Genomic DNA, 14,827 nt, shown 5'->3' on the forward strand with positions numbered 1-14,827 from the left:
AAGCTAAAAACTTGTCCTCCCAACTGAGGATGATTGATCGAAAGTTCGGGAAATTCTCGATGATCCCTGCCATAAAGTTCTACAAAGGTAAAATAGTACCCGCACTAACTTACGGCATGGACGCCACCATCACTATGCCCAGCCTATTATGGCAGAGACTGGAAGGATACATCTGGAGAATGGTTCTAGGTCTTCGGAACTCGATCCCGATGGCGGCCGTCAGAAGAGACCTGGGTCTCCTGTCACTGGAAGCCACTGTTAGCATCTCGTCTCTGGCCATGTACAGAAAGACTTTTATTCAGGATGGCCTTCCCATTTTTAATACCATCGCCAAAGAGCTTGAACTGACGAAATGTGAGCAGATTCAGAACTGGATCAGACGACAAGAATACAAATTGGAAGAAGTAGCCTGTAGCACTGAGGACCTAATATCTCGCCCACAGAGAGTGACCCAGAAGTTGAAAAATCTAGACTGGATAAAGACCGGTGAGAAAATTAGTGCGCTCAAACTCCTACAACACCTTCCGCCTACATATAATAAGTTAAACTCCCCGTTGGAGTATTGCAGAAAATTCCCAGACAAGAAACTTCGAACTAACTTCTTAAGAGCACGTTTAAATCTCCTACACACTAGAGAGATTCTGGGGATAAGAAGTTTAACTAGCGATACAACATGTAGACTGTGTCATATCGAGGACTCTAAAGAAACAGTCCGCCATCTTTTGTTAAACTGCCCTACTCTTAACTCTGAACGCACAGCCATATTGTCCCCTCTGTGGGTGAACTCTGTGTTGCTGGAAGAAGACACATGGTGGTGCCGCCTCATCTCGGGGGAAAAAGCTCGCTGGGCAGTGGCTACATGTAAACTAATGGAAGCCGCCTTTGTTAAAATAAACGCAAAAGATTCCAATGGTCAATCACAAACCAACCAAAGCAAGATCAACAATAACAATACAACATAAACAGGTGGTTTGGTTTATGCTCTAATTGTATCCTTAACGGTTGGCCGGGAGTTAATGGACTTAATGGAACTTAATAGCTGTATTTCCTTGCAGCCTTCGATCGATTGTCTGTTAGGCGGGGAAAAATTCTGCTAAACTAATAATCTACTGTTATCTTCACAGGGAAATTCTACCTATTCTTCCTTGTAAAAATCATCTCCTTTTGATTATATACAAGTAATAAAAAAAAAAATTAAAAAAATTAAAAAAAATGGCGTTTGTGTTCTCTTCTGTGACTCCAACCCAAGTCGAGCCCTTTGTTCCACTTTTTGGCGTGCTTCTCCACAGAAGCCCTCCAAAGTGGTGCCACTCTGTCTGGGGTACTTAGGAGGGGTGGAGGGGGATTTAGGCACCCTGGACTGAGTTGCGTAGGCAACTCAAGTCGCACTCCATCCTGATTGGCCCAAGTAGTGAGCCGGCCGGCTCACCACTTAGCATGTTTGAGTGACAGCTAGGCTGAGTGAATGGGGGTTTTCTGCATAAAAGCAGGGCTTTGGGGACTGGAACTTCAGAAGTCACCACAGGACCTAAGAATCCGATGAGGGAGAAGCTGAGCCGACCTGCCACGACGACACCACCCATGGAGCCCTGCTGGACCGTCTCACCACTTTTCCCAACGACAGAGGAGATCTCCCGCCGGAGAGTCTTCTTCCTTTGACTGGTGGGGATAATCAGTTTCACCGTCTTTTCGCCTTCCCAACGCATCTCGTGGCCGCCTTGCCTGTGCCAAGCACCCCGGCAACCGGAATACCACGTTTTACCACGACCGCGAAATAAAGGCTAATACCTTTAACCGGAAAACTCTGCAGCTGGTTTCTTCCCTGGCAGTGCAACGACCTTCATCTTTCCTCCAATTCGAGATCTTCTCTTCCCCTGGACGACGACGAGACTTGCACCCGCTGCCAGGAACAACTGCCACCGCTGGAGGATCCTTCCCACTTAAGGTACCGTGTCCCGCCTGGCTTCCCTTGCCACCGACTGTACGGGGTAGATTTAGCCCCCGGCTTTCGAACCTGGGTTAGTCTGGGACACCCTGGCTAAACTTTTCTGAGCCTCTCTAAACTCTTTTCGAACTCTCTGCAAGACTTTCTAAGCCTAGTGTAACTGTGTGATCTTGAGCGCATTTGTGCTCTGCTCTCTCTAAAAGTGGGCCCAGCCTATGGACTTTGGCTCACAAGTGACTTTTGCTCTTCTGCCTTGCTAATAGTGTTCCTAAATCTTAGAGTGGTGTACTTTTCCATATTCTGTCTTTTTCCCTCCCTTTTTCATAAACTTATTGGAGTGCCATCTATAGTTAAGCGCTCACCTCTGTATGAAAATAAGTGGTGTTAACTAAGACTTACAGAATAAGGAATAAGGGTTGTATACATTATAATAGCAACTGTGTTTAGAGTGTTTTACAATAAGAGTGCTGGAGTGTTTCAAACAGTGTGTTTTTAAATAAATATTAATATACTTTGATACCAAAGCTCTGGTCAGTGTTTGCTTGTATTATTGTGACTGAGTCCCTATTGTGTATACTTTGCCTACTGCCTAACTCTTCTTGAGAGAAGTCTGACTGCTCAGCCACAGCTGCCAGGTAAATCTGGGTAGTACAGATTGCTTCCAAGTGGGTTTACGGCTAACACCTGTAGTCCTAAATCTTTTGCAGTGTTCCCTAAGGGAACTGCACAGGTTTCTGCCTAACACAGAGTATCAAAGGCAGCCGAGAGGTCCAGTAAAAGCAAGGCAAGTGCGCCCTTAACATCTGCTGGCATCCATAGCTCGTCAGGCAGAGTGACAAGGACCGGCTCAGCACCTTGAGTCGCTTGGGACCCTGCGTGATCTTGAAGGTAGAGTTACCCTTGCCCTGGTACTAAGTTGCAGGCAGCCACTTTGAGTAATTAATCAGGAAGGGGAAGGTCTAGGTTGCGCTCATAGTTGGCAAGACCTGTGCGGTCCAGACGAGCTTCTACATCAGCGGACTAACACCTGCCAGTTACAGAGGGTGAAACAACGACTGAACTCAACAAGTGCTTCCCAATGTCCAGGATATCCTAGGAAGCCACAGACTCCAAGACTATCATGGTGTTCTGCAGGAATCCAGCATCCCAGAATTCTGGGACTAGGTTCTTGAATTGGACCATATTCAGGGAGTGAGTGAGGAAGCTGCTGGGGGGAAGAGTGGAATTGGTTCCAAGGCACTCTGAGGATGTGGCATTGGCAGGGGGTGGGTGGGTGACTGCAGGTGGTCAGCTGCATGGCTGAGATCTTCCTCTGGATGAGTGATTAAAGGTTAAATGTAGGAGCATTTGAGGAGCTGGTGCTTTTCGGGGTGGGTGCTTGCGTGCTTTGTTTGTGCTTTGTTAATGTTCCTTATCTCTCTCGATGTTTTAGGGTGCATAACTCACACCTTCGCTGCATTTGGAGCTCTGGCATTCTGATTTTCTGAGACGCTAATTTCTATCCTATCTAATACAGGGGAAACCAGCGAGAACGCCTGGCTGGAGACCATCCGGCACTACCCAGCCCCTTGGGCAGAATTTGCCACTCAGAACATCATACTGACTGTCCCCACAGACAGTGCCCGCTTGGTGGAGAACCCCACGGCTCTGATGGCCCTCTGGGACCAGGTCATGAAGGCCATTGCCGAGCTGGCTGCCATTCCAGCCCACTTCTCCAGGCCAGAGAGGGTGGTGGCAGATACACAGATATCAGCAGGTGGGTACACTAGCCTGGTTCCTCACATATCAGCTTCAGCCACGGGCTCTGCCCCGTGCAGTGTAGGCATGCATGACGCACTGCAGTGCCTAGGTTCGAGGTCATGAGCTGCTCAGAAAAAAAGATTGAGTAGATTTAGGAAAAAGTATAAAATAAAATAAGCATGCATAGAGGCTAGCAAGATCCTGCATTTGCAGAAAGCGACACTTTTGGGGATGAGTGCACAGTGCAGGCAGAACGTCTTTGGTTTCCCGCTCTGTCCGTGTCTGGCTTTTGATCGCCATGAAGGTGATTTGCATGCACACGCCTTGCTGTAGTGCATGCAGTTGCCACAGACAGAGGCTCTTCCAGTTCCTTTCAGACAGGCTCTGTAGACCTGCAGGCTATCACTCACTGTACTCAGGTGCAGACGCCATTCACCATAACCTGCCATGTCCACTATTTCCCACAGTACTTGCAGCTAGAGACCCCTGTGACTGGGGCGCTGGGTGCAGCAGCAGAGCTCAGGGGTCCACCTGGGGGATGGAACCTAGTTATAGCGCCTGGCAATGAAAAAAGAAAGAAACAGCTGGATAACAGCTGCAGTAAACCTGACCTACAAGGACATGGGTGTTGTGCCCATGCTTGCACCCTTGCAGACTCCAAAGGCCAATCCACTGAAGGCTGCGGCTAAGTGGTAGCAGGGGACCAGCGGGCCACACGAGGAAGGGTCCAGCCATGGCATGTGCTTGGGGAGCCCCCAATAGCACGATGGCCCAATTCTCAGATGCCACAAGAACTAAGAACTGGAGCCTAGAATAAAACATGTTGCCAACCGGAATGACCGGCCCTGCGCTCAACCAATGTTTCCTCCAGCATTCGGGCTACATTGAGAGGTCAGAGAGTTTGTGCAATGCAAAGACTCAACTGTCACTCTCACAAACATGCCAGTAAGCTCTCCTGGCATGCCTGAGTTTCAACCACTGAGACCAAAGGCAACCCCTCCACGCCACTAAAATAAACCTTCCATCAGGGGATACGCAAGACAGATCACCCCGAAGATCCACATCTGTCTACTGCTCAGTTGCGATAAAGATTCCAAGAAAGTCTCCAGCTGTGTGTTAGCTTCAGCCAGTGATGGGTCCATGGTGACGCGAAACTCTTGCACCCAAAGGCAACTCTCATGACCCCTCGGTCCACTCTCTAAGAAGTAGTGAACAGTGTCGTCATTGCAGTAAGATGTCCTGTACAGTCCATTACCTCCACTTCCATGCGCCCTGGTCCTCCACTTCCATGCGCCCTGGTCCTCCACTTCCATGTGCCCTGGTCCTCCACTTCCATGTGCTGTGGCCCTCCACTTCCATGTGCTGTGGCCCTCCACTTTCAGGTCCTGTGGTCCTCCACTTACAATGTTCTGTGGTCCTCCACTTCCATGTGCCCGGGTCCTCCACTTTCAGGTCCTGTGGTCCTCCACTTCCATGTGCTGTGGCCCTCCACTTTCAGGTCCTGTGGTCCTCCACTTCCAATGTCCTGTGGTCATCCACTTACAATGTCCTGTGGTCCTCCACTTCCATGTGCCCTGGTCCTCCACTTCCAATGTCTTGTGGTCCTCCACTTCCATGTGCTGTGGTCCTCCACTTCCATGTGCTGTGGCCCTCCACTTTCAGGTCCTGTGGTCCTCCACTTCCATGTGCTGTGGTCCTCCACTTCCATGTGCTGTGGCCCTCCACTTCCATGTGCTGTGGTCCTCCACTTCCATGTGCTGTGGCCCTCCACTTTCAGGTCCTGTAGTCCTCCACTTCCATGTGCTGTGGCCCTCCACTTTCAGGTCCTGTGGTCCTCCACTTCCAACGTCCTGTGGTCATCCACTTACAATGTCCTGTGGTCCTCCACTTCCATGTGCCCTGGTCCTCCACTTCCAATGTCTTGTGGTCCTCCACTTCCGATATCCCGTGGTCCTCCACTTCCATGTGCTGTGGCCCTCCACTTTCAGGTCCTTTGGTCCTCCACTTACAATGTCCTGTTGTCCTCCAATTCCAATGTGTCATGATCCTTCACTTCCAATTTCCCGTGGACCTCCACTTCCATGTACCTTGGTACTCTTCTTTGAATGTGCCGTGGTCCTCCACTTCCAATGTCCCGTGGACCTCCACTTCCATGTACCTTGGTACTCTTCTTTGAATGTGCCGTGGTCCTCCACTTCCAATGTCCCATTGTCCTCCACTTCCATGTACCATGGTCCTCCACTTCCAATGTTCTGTGGTGCTCCACTTCCAAGTGCTGTGGTCCTCCACTTCCATATGCCGTGGTCCTCCACTCTCAGGTCCTGTGGTCATCCACTTCCATGTGCCGTGGTCCTCCACTTCCATGTGCCATGGTCCTCCACTTTAAGGTCCTGTGGTCATCCACTTCCATTTGCCGTGGTCCTCAACATTCAGGTGCTGTGGTCCCCTACATTCAGGTGCCGTGGTCCTCCACTTCCATGTGTCGCGGACCTCCACTTCCATGTTCCGTGGTTCTCCACTTTGAATATGCTGTGGTCCTCCACTTCCAATGTGTCATGATCCTCCACTTTCAATGTTCTGTGGTCTTCCACTTCCAATGTCCCATTGTCCTCCACTTCCATGTACCATGGTCCTCCACTTCCAATGTTCTGTGGTGCTCCACTTCCAAGTGCTGTGGTCCTCCACTTCCATATGCCGTGGTCCTCCACTCTCAGGTCCTGTGGTCATCCACTTCCATGTGCCGTGGTCCTCCACTTCCATGTGCCATGGTCCTCCACTCCCAATGTGCCGTGATTCTCCACTTCCAATGTGTCATGATCCATCACTTCCAATGTCCTGTGGTCCACCACTTCCATGTGCCTTGGTCCTCCACTTTCAATGTGCCGTGGTCTTCCACTTCCATGTGCCATGGTCCTCCACTTCCAATGTCTTGTGGTCCTCCACTTTCAATGTCCCGTTGTCCTCCAATTCCATGTGCCATGGTCCTCCACTTCAATGTGCCATGGTCCTCCACTTCAATGTGCCATGGTCCTCCACTTCCAATGTCTTGTGGTCCTCCACTTCCATGTGCCGTGTTCCTCCACTTCCATGTTCCGTGGTCCTCCACTTCCATGTGCTGGGGTCCTCCACTTCCAATGTGATATGGTCTTCCACTTCAATGTGCCATGGTCCTCCACTTCCAATGTGATATGGTCCTCCACTTCCAATGTCTTGTGGTCCTCCCCTTCCATGTTCCGTGGCCTCCACTTCCATGTGCCGGGGTCATCCACATCCAATGTGCTGTGGTCCTCCACTTCCATGTGCCTTGGTCCTCCACTTCCAATTTGTCGTGATCCTCCACTTCCAATGTGCCATGGTGCTTCACTTCCATGTGCCTTGGTCCTCCACTTCCAAGTGCCTTGGTCCTCCACTTCCAATGTGCCATGGTGCTTCACTTCCATGTGCCTTGGTCCTCCACTTCCATGTGCCTTGGTCCTCCACTTCCAATGTGCCATGGTGCTTCACTTCCATGTGCCTTGGTCCTCCACTTCCATGTGCCTTGGTCCTCCACTTCCAATGTGCCATGGTGCTTCACTTCCATGTGCCTTGGTCCTCCACTTCCAATGTGCCATGGTGCTTCACTTCCATGTGCCTTGGTCCTCCACTTCCATGTGCCTTGGTCCTCCACTTCCAATGTGCCATGGTGCTTCACTTCCATGTGCCTTGGTCCTCCACTTCCATGTGCCTTGGTCCTCCACTTCCAATGTGCCATGGTGCTTCACTTCCATGTGCCTTGGTCCTCCACTTCCAATGTGCCATGGTGCTTCACTTCCATGTGCCTTGGTCCTCCACTTCCATGTGCCTTGGTCCTCCACTTCCAATGTGCCATGGTGCTTCACTTCCATGTGTCTTGGTCCTCCACTTCCATGTGCCTTGGTCCTCCACTTCCAATGTCCTGTGGTCATCCACTTACAATGTCCTGTGGTCCTCCACTTCCATGTGCCCTGGTCCTCCACTTCCAATGTCTTGTGGTCCTCCACTTCCATGTGCTGTGGTCCTCCACTTCCATGTGCTGTGGCCCTCCACTTTCAGGTCCTGTGGTCCTCCACTTCCATGTGCTGTGGTCCTCCACTTCCATGTGCTGTGGCCCTCCACTTCCATGTGCTGTGGTCCTCCACTTCCATGTGCTGTGGCCCTCCACTTTCAGGTCCTGTAGTCCTCCACTTCCATGTGCTGTGGCCCTCCACTTTCAGGTCCTGTGGTCCTCCACTTCCAACGTCCTGTGGTCATCCACTTACAATGTCCTGTGGTCCTCCACTTCCATGTGCCCTGGTCCTCCACTTCCAATGTCTTGTGGTCCTCCACTTCCGATATCCCGTGGTCCTCCACTTCCATGTGCTGTGGCCCTCCACTTTCAGGTCCTTTGGTCCTCCACTTACAATGTCCTGTTGTCCTCCAATTCCAATGTGTCATGATCCTTCACTTCCAATTTCCCGTGGACCTCCACTTCCATGTACCTTGGTACTCTTCTTTGAATGTGCCGTGGTCCTCCACTTCCAATGTCCCGTGGACCTCCACTTCCATGTACCTTGGTACTCTTCTTTGAATGTGCCGTGGTCCTCCACTTCCAATGTCCCATTGTCCTCCACTTCCATGTACCATGGTCCTCCACTTCCAATGTTCTGTGGTGCTCCACTTCCAAGTGCTGTGGTCCTCCACTTCCATATGCCGTGGTCCTCCACTCTCAGGTCCTGTGGTCATCCACTTCCATGTGCCGTGGTCCTCCACTTCCATGTGCCATGGTCCTCCACTTTAAGGTCCTGTGGTCATCCACTTCCATTTGCCGTGGTCCTCAACATTCAGGTGCTGTGGTCCCCTACATTCAGGTGCCGTGGTCCTCCACTTCCATGTGTCGCGGACCTCCACTTCCATGTTCCGTGGTTCTCCACTTTGAATATGCTGTGGTCCTCCACTTCCAATGTGTCATGATCCTCCACTTTCAATGTTCTGTGGTCTTCCACTTCCAATGTCCCATTGTCCTCCACTTCCATGTACCATGGTCCTCCACTTCCAATGTTCTGTGGTGCTCCACTTCCAAGTGCTGTGGTCCTCCACTTCCATATGCCGTGGTCCTCCACTCTCAGGTCCTGTGGTCATCCACTTCCATGTGCCGTGGTCCTCCACTTCCATGTGCCATGGTCCTCCACTCCCAATGTGCCGTGATTCTCCACTTCCAATGTGTCATGATCCATCACTTCCAATGTCCTGTGGTCCACCACTTCCATGTGCCTTGGTCCTCCACTTTCAATGTGCCGTGGTCTTCCACTTCCATGTGCCATGGTCCTCCACTTCCAATGTCTTGTGGTCCTCCACTTTCAATGTCCCGTTGTCCTCCAATTCCATGTGCCATGGTCCTCCACTTCAATGTGCCATGGTCCTCCACTTCCAATGTCTTGTGGTCCTCCACTTCCATGTGCCGTGTTCCTCCACTTCCATGTTCCGTGGTCCTCCACTTCCATGTGCTGGGGTCCTCCACTTCCAATGTGATATGGTCTTCCACTTCAATGTGCCATGGTCCTCCACTTCCAATGTGATATGGTCCTCCACTTCCAATGTCTTGTGGTCCTCCCCTTCCATGTTCCGTGGCCTCCACTTCCATGTGCCGGGGTCATCCACATCCAATGTGCTGTGGTCCTCCACTTCCATGTGCCTTGGTCCTCCACTTCCAATTTGTCGTGATCCTCCACTTCCAATGTGCCATGGTGCTTCACTTCCATGTGCCTTGGTCCTCCACTTCCAAGTGCCTTGGTCCTCCACTTCCAATGTGCCATGGTGCTTCACTTCCATGTGCCTTGGTCCTCCACTTCCATGTGCCTTGGTCCTCCACTTCCAATGTGCCATGGTGCTTCACTTCCATGTGCCTTGGTCCTCCACTTCCATGTGCCTTGGTCCTCCACTTCCAATGTGCCATGGTGCTTCACTTCCATGTGCCTTGGTCCTCCACTTCCAATGTGCCATGGTGCTTCACTTCCATGTGCCTTGGTCCTCCACTTCCATGTGCCTTGGTCCTCCACTTCCAATGTGCCATGGTGCTTCACTTCCATGTGCCTTGGTCCTCCACTTCCATGTGCCTTGGTCCTCCACTTCCAATGTGCCATGGTGCTTCACTTCCATGTGCCTTGGTCCTCCACTTCCAATGTGCCATGGTGCTTCACTTCCATGTGCCTTGGTCCTCCACTTCCATGTGCCTTGGTCCTCCACTTCCAATGTGCCATGGTGCTTCACTTCCATGTGTCTTGGTCCTCCACTTCCATGTGCCTTGGTCCTCCACTTCCAATGTGCCATGGTGCTCCACTTCCGATGTGCCATGGTGCTTCACTTCCAATGTGCCATGGTCCTCCACTTCCAATGTGATATGGTCCTCCACTTCCATGTGCCGTGATCCTCCACATCCATGCCCAGGGTTATGGTGCAGGAGACCTAGTCTTGGATGGAGTGTTTGGTTAAATGTGCTTGAAACTTAACCTTTGAATCTTCACATGTTGTCATCATCACATTGAACTTAAGTCACAGGAAGCACATGCAATCTTCTTTCTTTTCCTCTAGGTTGGATGCACAGCGGGTATCCTATTATGGTTCACGTGCAATCGGTCCCAGACCTCCTGGACCTGAAACATATTAAAAGTGCCTGCCCCTGGGGAATCTTCCATGAGCTAGGACACAATCAGCAATGCTCGGGGTGGGACATAAAGCCCAACACCACAGAGGCCACCTGCAACCTTTGGTCAGTCTACGTGAGCGAGCAAGTTCTGGGGATCCCAAGGGACAAAGCTCACGAGAGCCTACAGTCAAAGGTCAGAAGGGAAGCCGTGAAGACCTACATCAGGAATGGAGCCAAGCTGGAAGACTGGACGGTCTGGACTGCCCTGGAGACCTACCTGCAGGTAACCCTTCAGTAAAGGGCCCAGTTATGTTATCTTAAGCGGGATTTGTCACACGCACCTGCCATCTACACAACCTTGTGTGGTGGACGTGGCCCAGATTTAGGGTCTGAGACTCAACGCTGAATGGGGGTCAATGATTGCCAGGACTGTATGATTGTCTGACTGTGTGTCGTGAATGAGAAAGGCTGAAGTGAGTGTGGTGTGGGGGCAGCTGCAGTAGGTGGCAGGCCATACCAGGAAGCTGTGGGAAGGAAGGAGTGAATGGCTGGTGTCATTGGATTCTGAAAGGCGGGCAGCGGATGTACACACCAGGACGAATGTGAGAGCGAACGAGCGATGGTGGAGACTAGTTCAGAGAACCCAGGGATCGATAGATTGCAGAAGGGAGGTTAGCCGAGGTTATCAATAACAGATTTATACTGATGCCTGTAGCAGCGTGGATTATGAACTAAACGTGGCCCAGCAAATGTGTATTTTTTTTTACACTCTGTCTGCAAGCCCCACCCCTCAAGGCGGTCTTTGCTGGTTTCTCCCACAAGAACATTTGGAATAACAGGAGTCCAAATAGTGCCTTTTAAAGCACATCTGTCCTTATATGGGGATGACAAATTAGTTGAACATAACAAAAAACGAATCTAACGTTTGCTAAGAGTGAGGCTGTATGCTAACTTCTTTCCATCAAAGGGATGAGGGGGATGTGGAGAGATGGAAGGAGGAGGCGGTTGCAGGGAAAAGAGAGAAGCAGAAAACCCGGGTAACCAAAATAGCATTTTTTATTCCTCATTGCCACTCCGAGATGCTTGTTGACGCAATTCCTGTTAGACTGGGGGCGGTTTTTGCCCAAGAGGATCCACTTGCATTGGACAGTAAAGCGCACACAATAGGTAGAGCCGTTACTCACAGATAAAGCAGGAAGCTCTGGCAGTGTTGTGGGGCTGCCGCATTTTCACATATATGTGCTTGGTCGCCCCATTACAGTGGTCAGGGATCACAAGCCATTGCTGCCTGTACTCCACAGTTCTGCTTTACAGCCGCCACTCGGGTTGCAATGTTGGATACTGCAACTGCAGGATTACAGGATACCGTTACATTTTGAGGCCGGAGTGACAAATCCCGGCTACATCTCAGCCGACAGGGAACATGAAACAGAAGAGTTGGTTAACATGGTCACCTGGGCTACTGTGCCCAACCCCATGTCGCTGAAGGGAAAGTAAAGGCGACAAGCCAACATAGAGGAATGCAGATAGTTGTTGATCAGCTAAGGGGCGACCAATTTGCCAGTGTACCCCGGACATGAATGGACTCTGGAGAGTGAGAGCAGAACTCTTGGTGCTGAAGGAGTGCTACTCCGCCACACCCGGGTACTGTTTCCTTCTGCAATTATCCCAACCGTCCTTGACAAGGCTCACATAGGACACCAAGGGGCATGTAAAATGAAAACAATAATAGCACCATGGCTACCTCCAAACTCGTAATGAGGTCCAATGTCTTTTTAGAGGGCCTTGACATTGAGCGCACCATCCTGTATTGGCTCAGGGCAAACAGATGTGCAGCAATGGAAGACGACGTAACCCTAGAAAAAGCGCTGACAATATTCATGATGGCACATAGGACGACGCCTCACACGTCTTCATGATCTGCACGATCCGTGCCCACTTCATCCAGTACATGACTCTCACTGCCGCCACAATCCCATATCTGCACAGCGCTGGTTCATGTGTTTGTTGTGGCACCGAATAATTGTACACCAGCTGCTGTTGTGAGTTATACCTCTTCAGGCTGCCACCAGGTCATGACCACATAGGCTTTTTTTCTTGTTACCATCCATGGGGTTCTTTGCCTCACAAGAGGGTGCAGGAGGAGGGCCAAGTGAGGCCAGCCAGAGAGTGAGGGGAAAGATGGGTGCTGGTGTGCCAATGAGGAGGATCTCCGTCTTGCTGGCATGCAGGCAGAGATCATTGCCAGCGCACCACTCTTGATTGCAGAGAGACAATCCGGGATGTGAGATGGAGAAGAAGCAGCAGTGGGGAGCCAGAAAGTGAGCTGGATGTCACCTGCATAGCTTTGGAAGTTGGTACAGAGGGCAGCAATGCTGTGGGCGAGAGGTGCCAGGTATTGGTTGAACAGCCAGGGAGAGAGGTAAGACCCCAGGGGAACACCACGGGTGGATAGAGAGATAGAGGAGAGTAAGGACCCAAGTTGGACCTGGGAGGGTCGGTCAGAGAGAAAAGAAGTTAGCCAAGCAACAGCCTGATCAGTGATACCCAGGTTATCACAGAGCCGGTTGAGCAGGATTGCATGGTTAACCGTGTCAAAGGCAGAGGAGAGATCAAGTAAGATGAGAACAGAGGGGATATTGGAATCGAGGTTTGAGAGGAGGTCTTCACAGATGTTCAGGAGAGGAGTTCCCATGCTTCTGGCTGCTCTGAAACCAGACTGATGGTCATGGAGACAGCCAACAGATTCAGTGTGAGGATTAAGCTGAGAGGTGGCCAGCTTTTCCAGGAGTTTGCCCAGGAAAGGAGTGATAGAGATTGGGCAATAATTATCCAGAAAGGAGGGGTCGGAAGAGGGCTTCTTGAGAAGATGGTGTACAAGAGAGTGCTTCAGGGGTGACGGGAAGGTACCGGAGGTGAAGGAGAGGTTGCAGAAGTCAGCCAGGGCTGGGGCAAGGGTGTCAATGTGATCCATAATGGTTTTCGGGCTTGGACCTGCTAGGAGCTCACTGTTTTATCATGGGTCTCCCTCAGCCGGGCTCAGACCCGGGTCTCCCTCAGTCAGGTTCGGACCCGTGTATCACGCTTTGCAAATCTCCCTCAGTCAGGCTCGGACTTGCAGTTTAACAGTTTTGTCACACATTCAATTAGATCGAAGACTTTCGATTGGGCAAAGGATTTTACATAGACCCTCGTAGGACCACTTTGACTACCTCTTATTGGGCTTTTATCTTCAATTTCACATTCACATATCAAGGTTCCACTGTATTAATTCTTGGGGAGATACATTTAGTCAGACACCTTCAATTGAGCACACACGCAGTGAAGGACCACTCTGCAATCTTTTATCTGTCGTTAAATGTTCAAAACAATTATCGGATTTCTTTCTTTTACTTGCGTCTTTTATCAAATGCTTCAACGCTCGCTCTCTTAGGATACATTGTCGCTACCCACAACCTCTGCTTAAACACAGAGCGGCCTTGCACAGTTTCCTCCAACTCACCGGCTGCGTTGAACTATCTGCATACAGCTTTGATCTGGTAGCCAAGGACGATAGCACAGCGGCTGCTGCTGCTCCCCGACTCGACCAGTCATACAGGAGGAACCCGGGTATCTCGACACACAATAAAGGGGGGGTTGGGACCCTCTTTTTTGTTGTAGGGGGGCCTGTGTCATGAGGGTAATAAACTAGACAAAACAATGAGGACTCAGGCTACCCCTCCCTTTCGACACTTAAAGGTGTTTTTCACAACACTTTAGACAGATACTGCAATTTAATCTGTACATACATTCAAGAGATCACCAATTTTTCGTTATACAAACAAATTCTTTATTTTTTCTCATATCTTGAATTTTTTTATAAAAACCTACTGGAGGCTGTTAACATATTGTACATGTGTTACCAAGTTAGATCAAACAATTGTCCTGGTGTCCACATTGGTTCATCATATTTTACAGTCATATCACATCAATCTGGTATGTCTAAATCACAGTGAGAGGGTTAGTACTTGGGGTGACTTAGAGTGTAGCTTTAATAACCATACACCTATCAAGTCAAGAAGAAACTGCAGCTTCATGTGCTCTGCATCGCTCAAAATGTGCTCTCATGCTCCGCCTTTTATCAGTGTGGGGAAGTTCAATGGGGATCAGGTGTGAGTTTTTAACGGCGATTGCCTGACTCTGCCTGACCATGGTAATGGGACATGTCCAAGGAAATACTTGAGTCTGAGTCTGTCTTTCCCCAGAATGTACTGTTGGTGTAAAGGTGTTCATGCAGGGAAGGGGGAGGTTAAAGTCCCCAGGTATCCTACCTGATAGGAGGGGATAAAGGGGTTACAGGGGGGATACTGTGTCTCTCCATCAGGTGTCCCACTCCCACTCCCCAAGGACCCCTCACCCAGGTGATCCTCCCTCACTGGTCCACCCCGAGAAACTGGATTCAAAAGCGATGGCTGTGTACTGGCCACCCTGATGACAGATCCTAGGGGACTAGTATGGGAGAC

At 50.5% G+C, this 14,827-nt stretch overlaps 1 protein-coding gene across 1 annotated transcript in view; it reads left to right on the forward strand.

Moving 5' to 3' along the window:
* Nucleotides 1–14,827, forward strand: part of LOC138528721 (TRPM8 channel-associated factor homolog) — a 280,446-nt gene that overhangs the window by 228,573 nt on the left and 37,046 nt on the right. The window contains exons 6-7 of the mRNA XM_069640581.1: nucleotides 3,462–3,701; nucleotides 10,271–10,608. Coding sequence (XP_069496682.1) covers nucleotides 3,462–3,701; nucleotides 10,271–10,608 — 578 coding nt within the window. The remainder of the gene's footprint in view (nucleotides 1–3,461; nucleotides 3,702–10,270; nucleotides 10,609–14,827) is intronic.

This window comes from Ambystoma mexicanum, chromosome 7q (genome assembly GCF_040938575.1).
Source record: "Ambystoma mexicanum isolate Mex_15411 chromosome 7q, UKY_AmexF1_1, whole genome shotgun sequence".
Classification (NCBI taxonomy): domain Eukaryota; kingdom Metazoa; phylum Chordata; class Amphibia; order Caudata; family Ambystomatidae; genus Ambystoma; species Ambystoma mexicanum.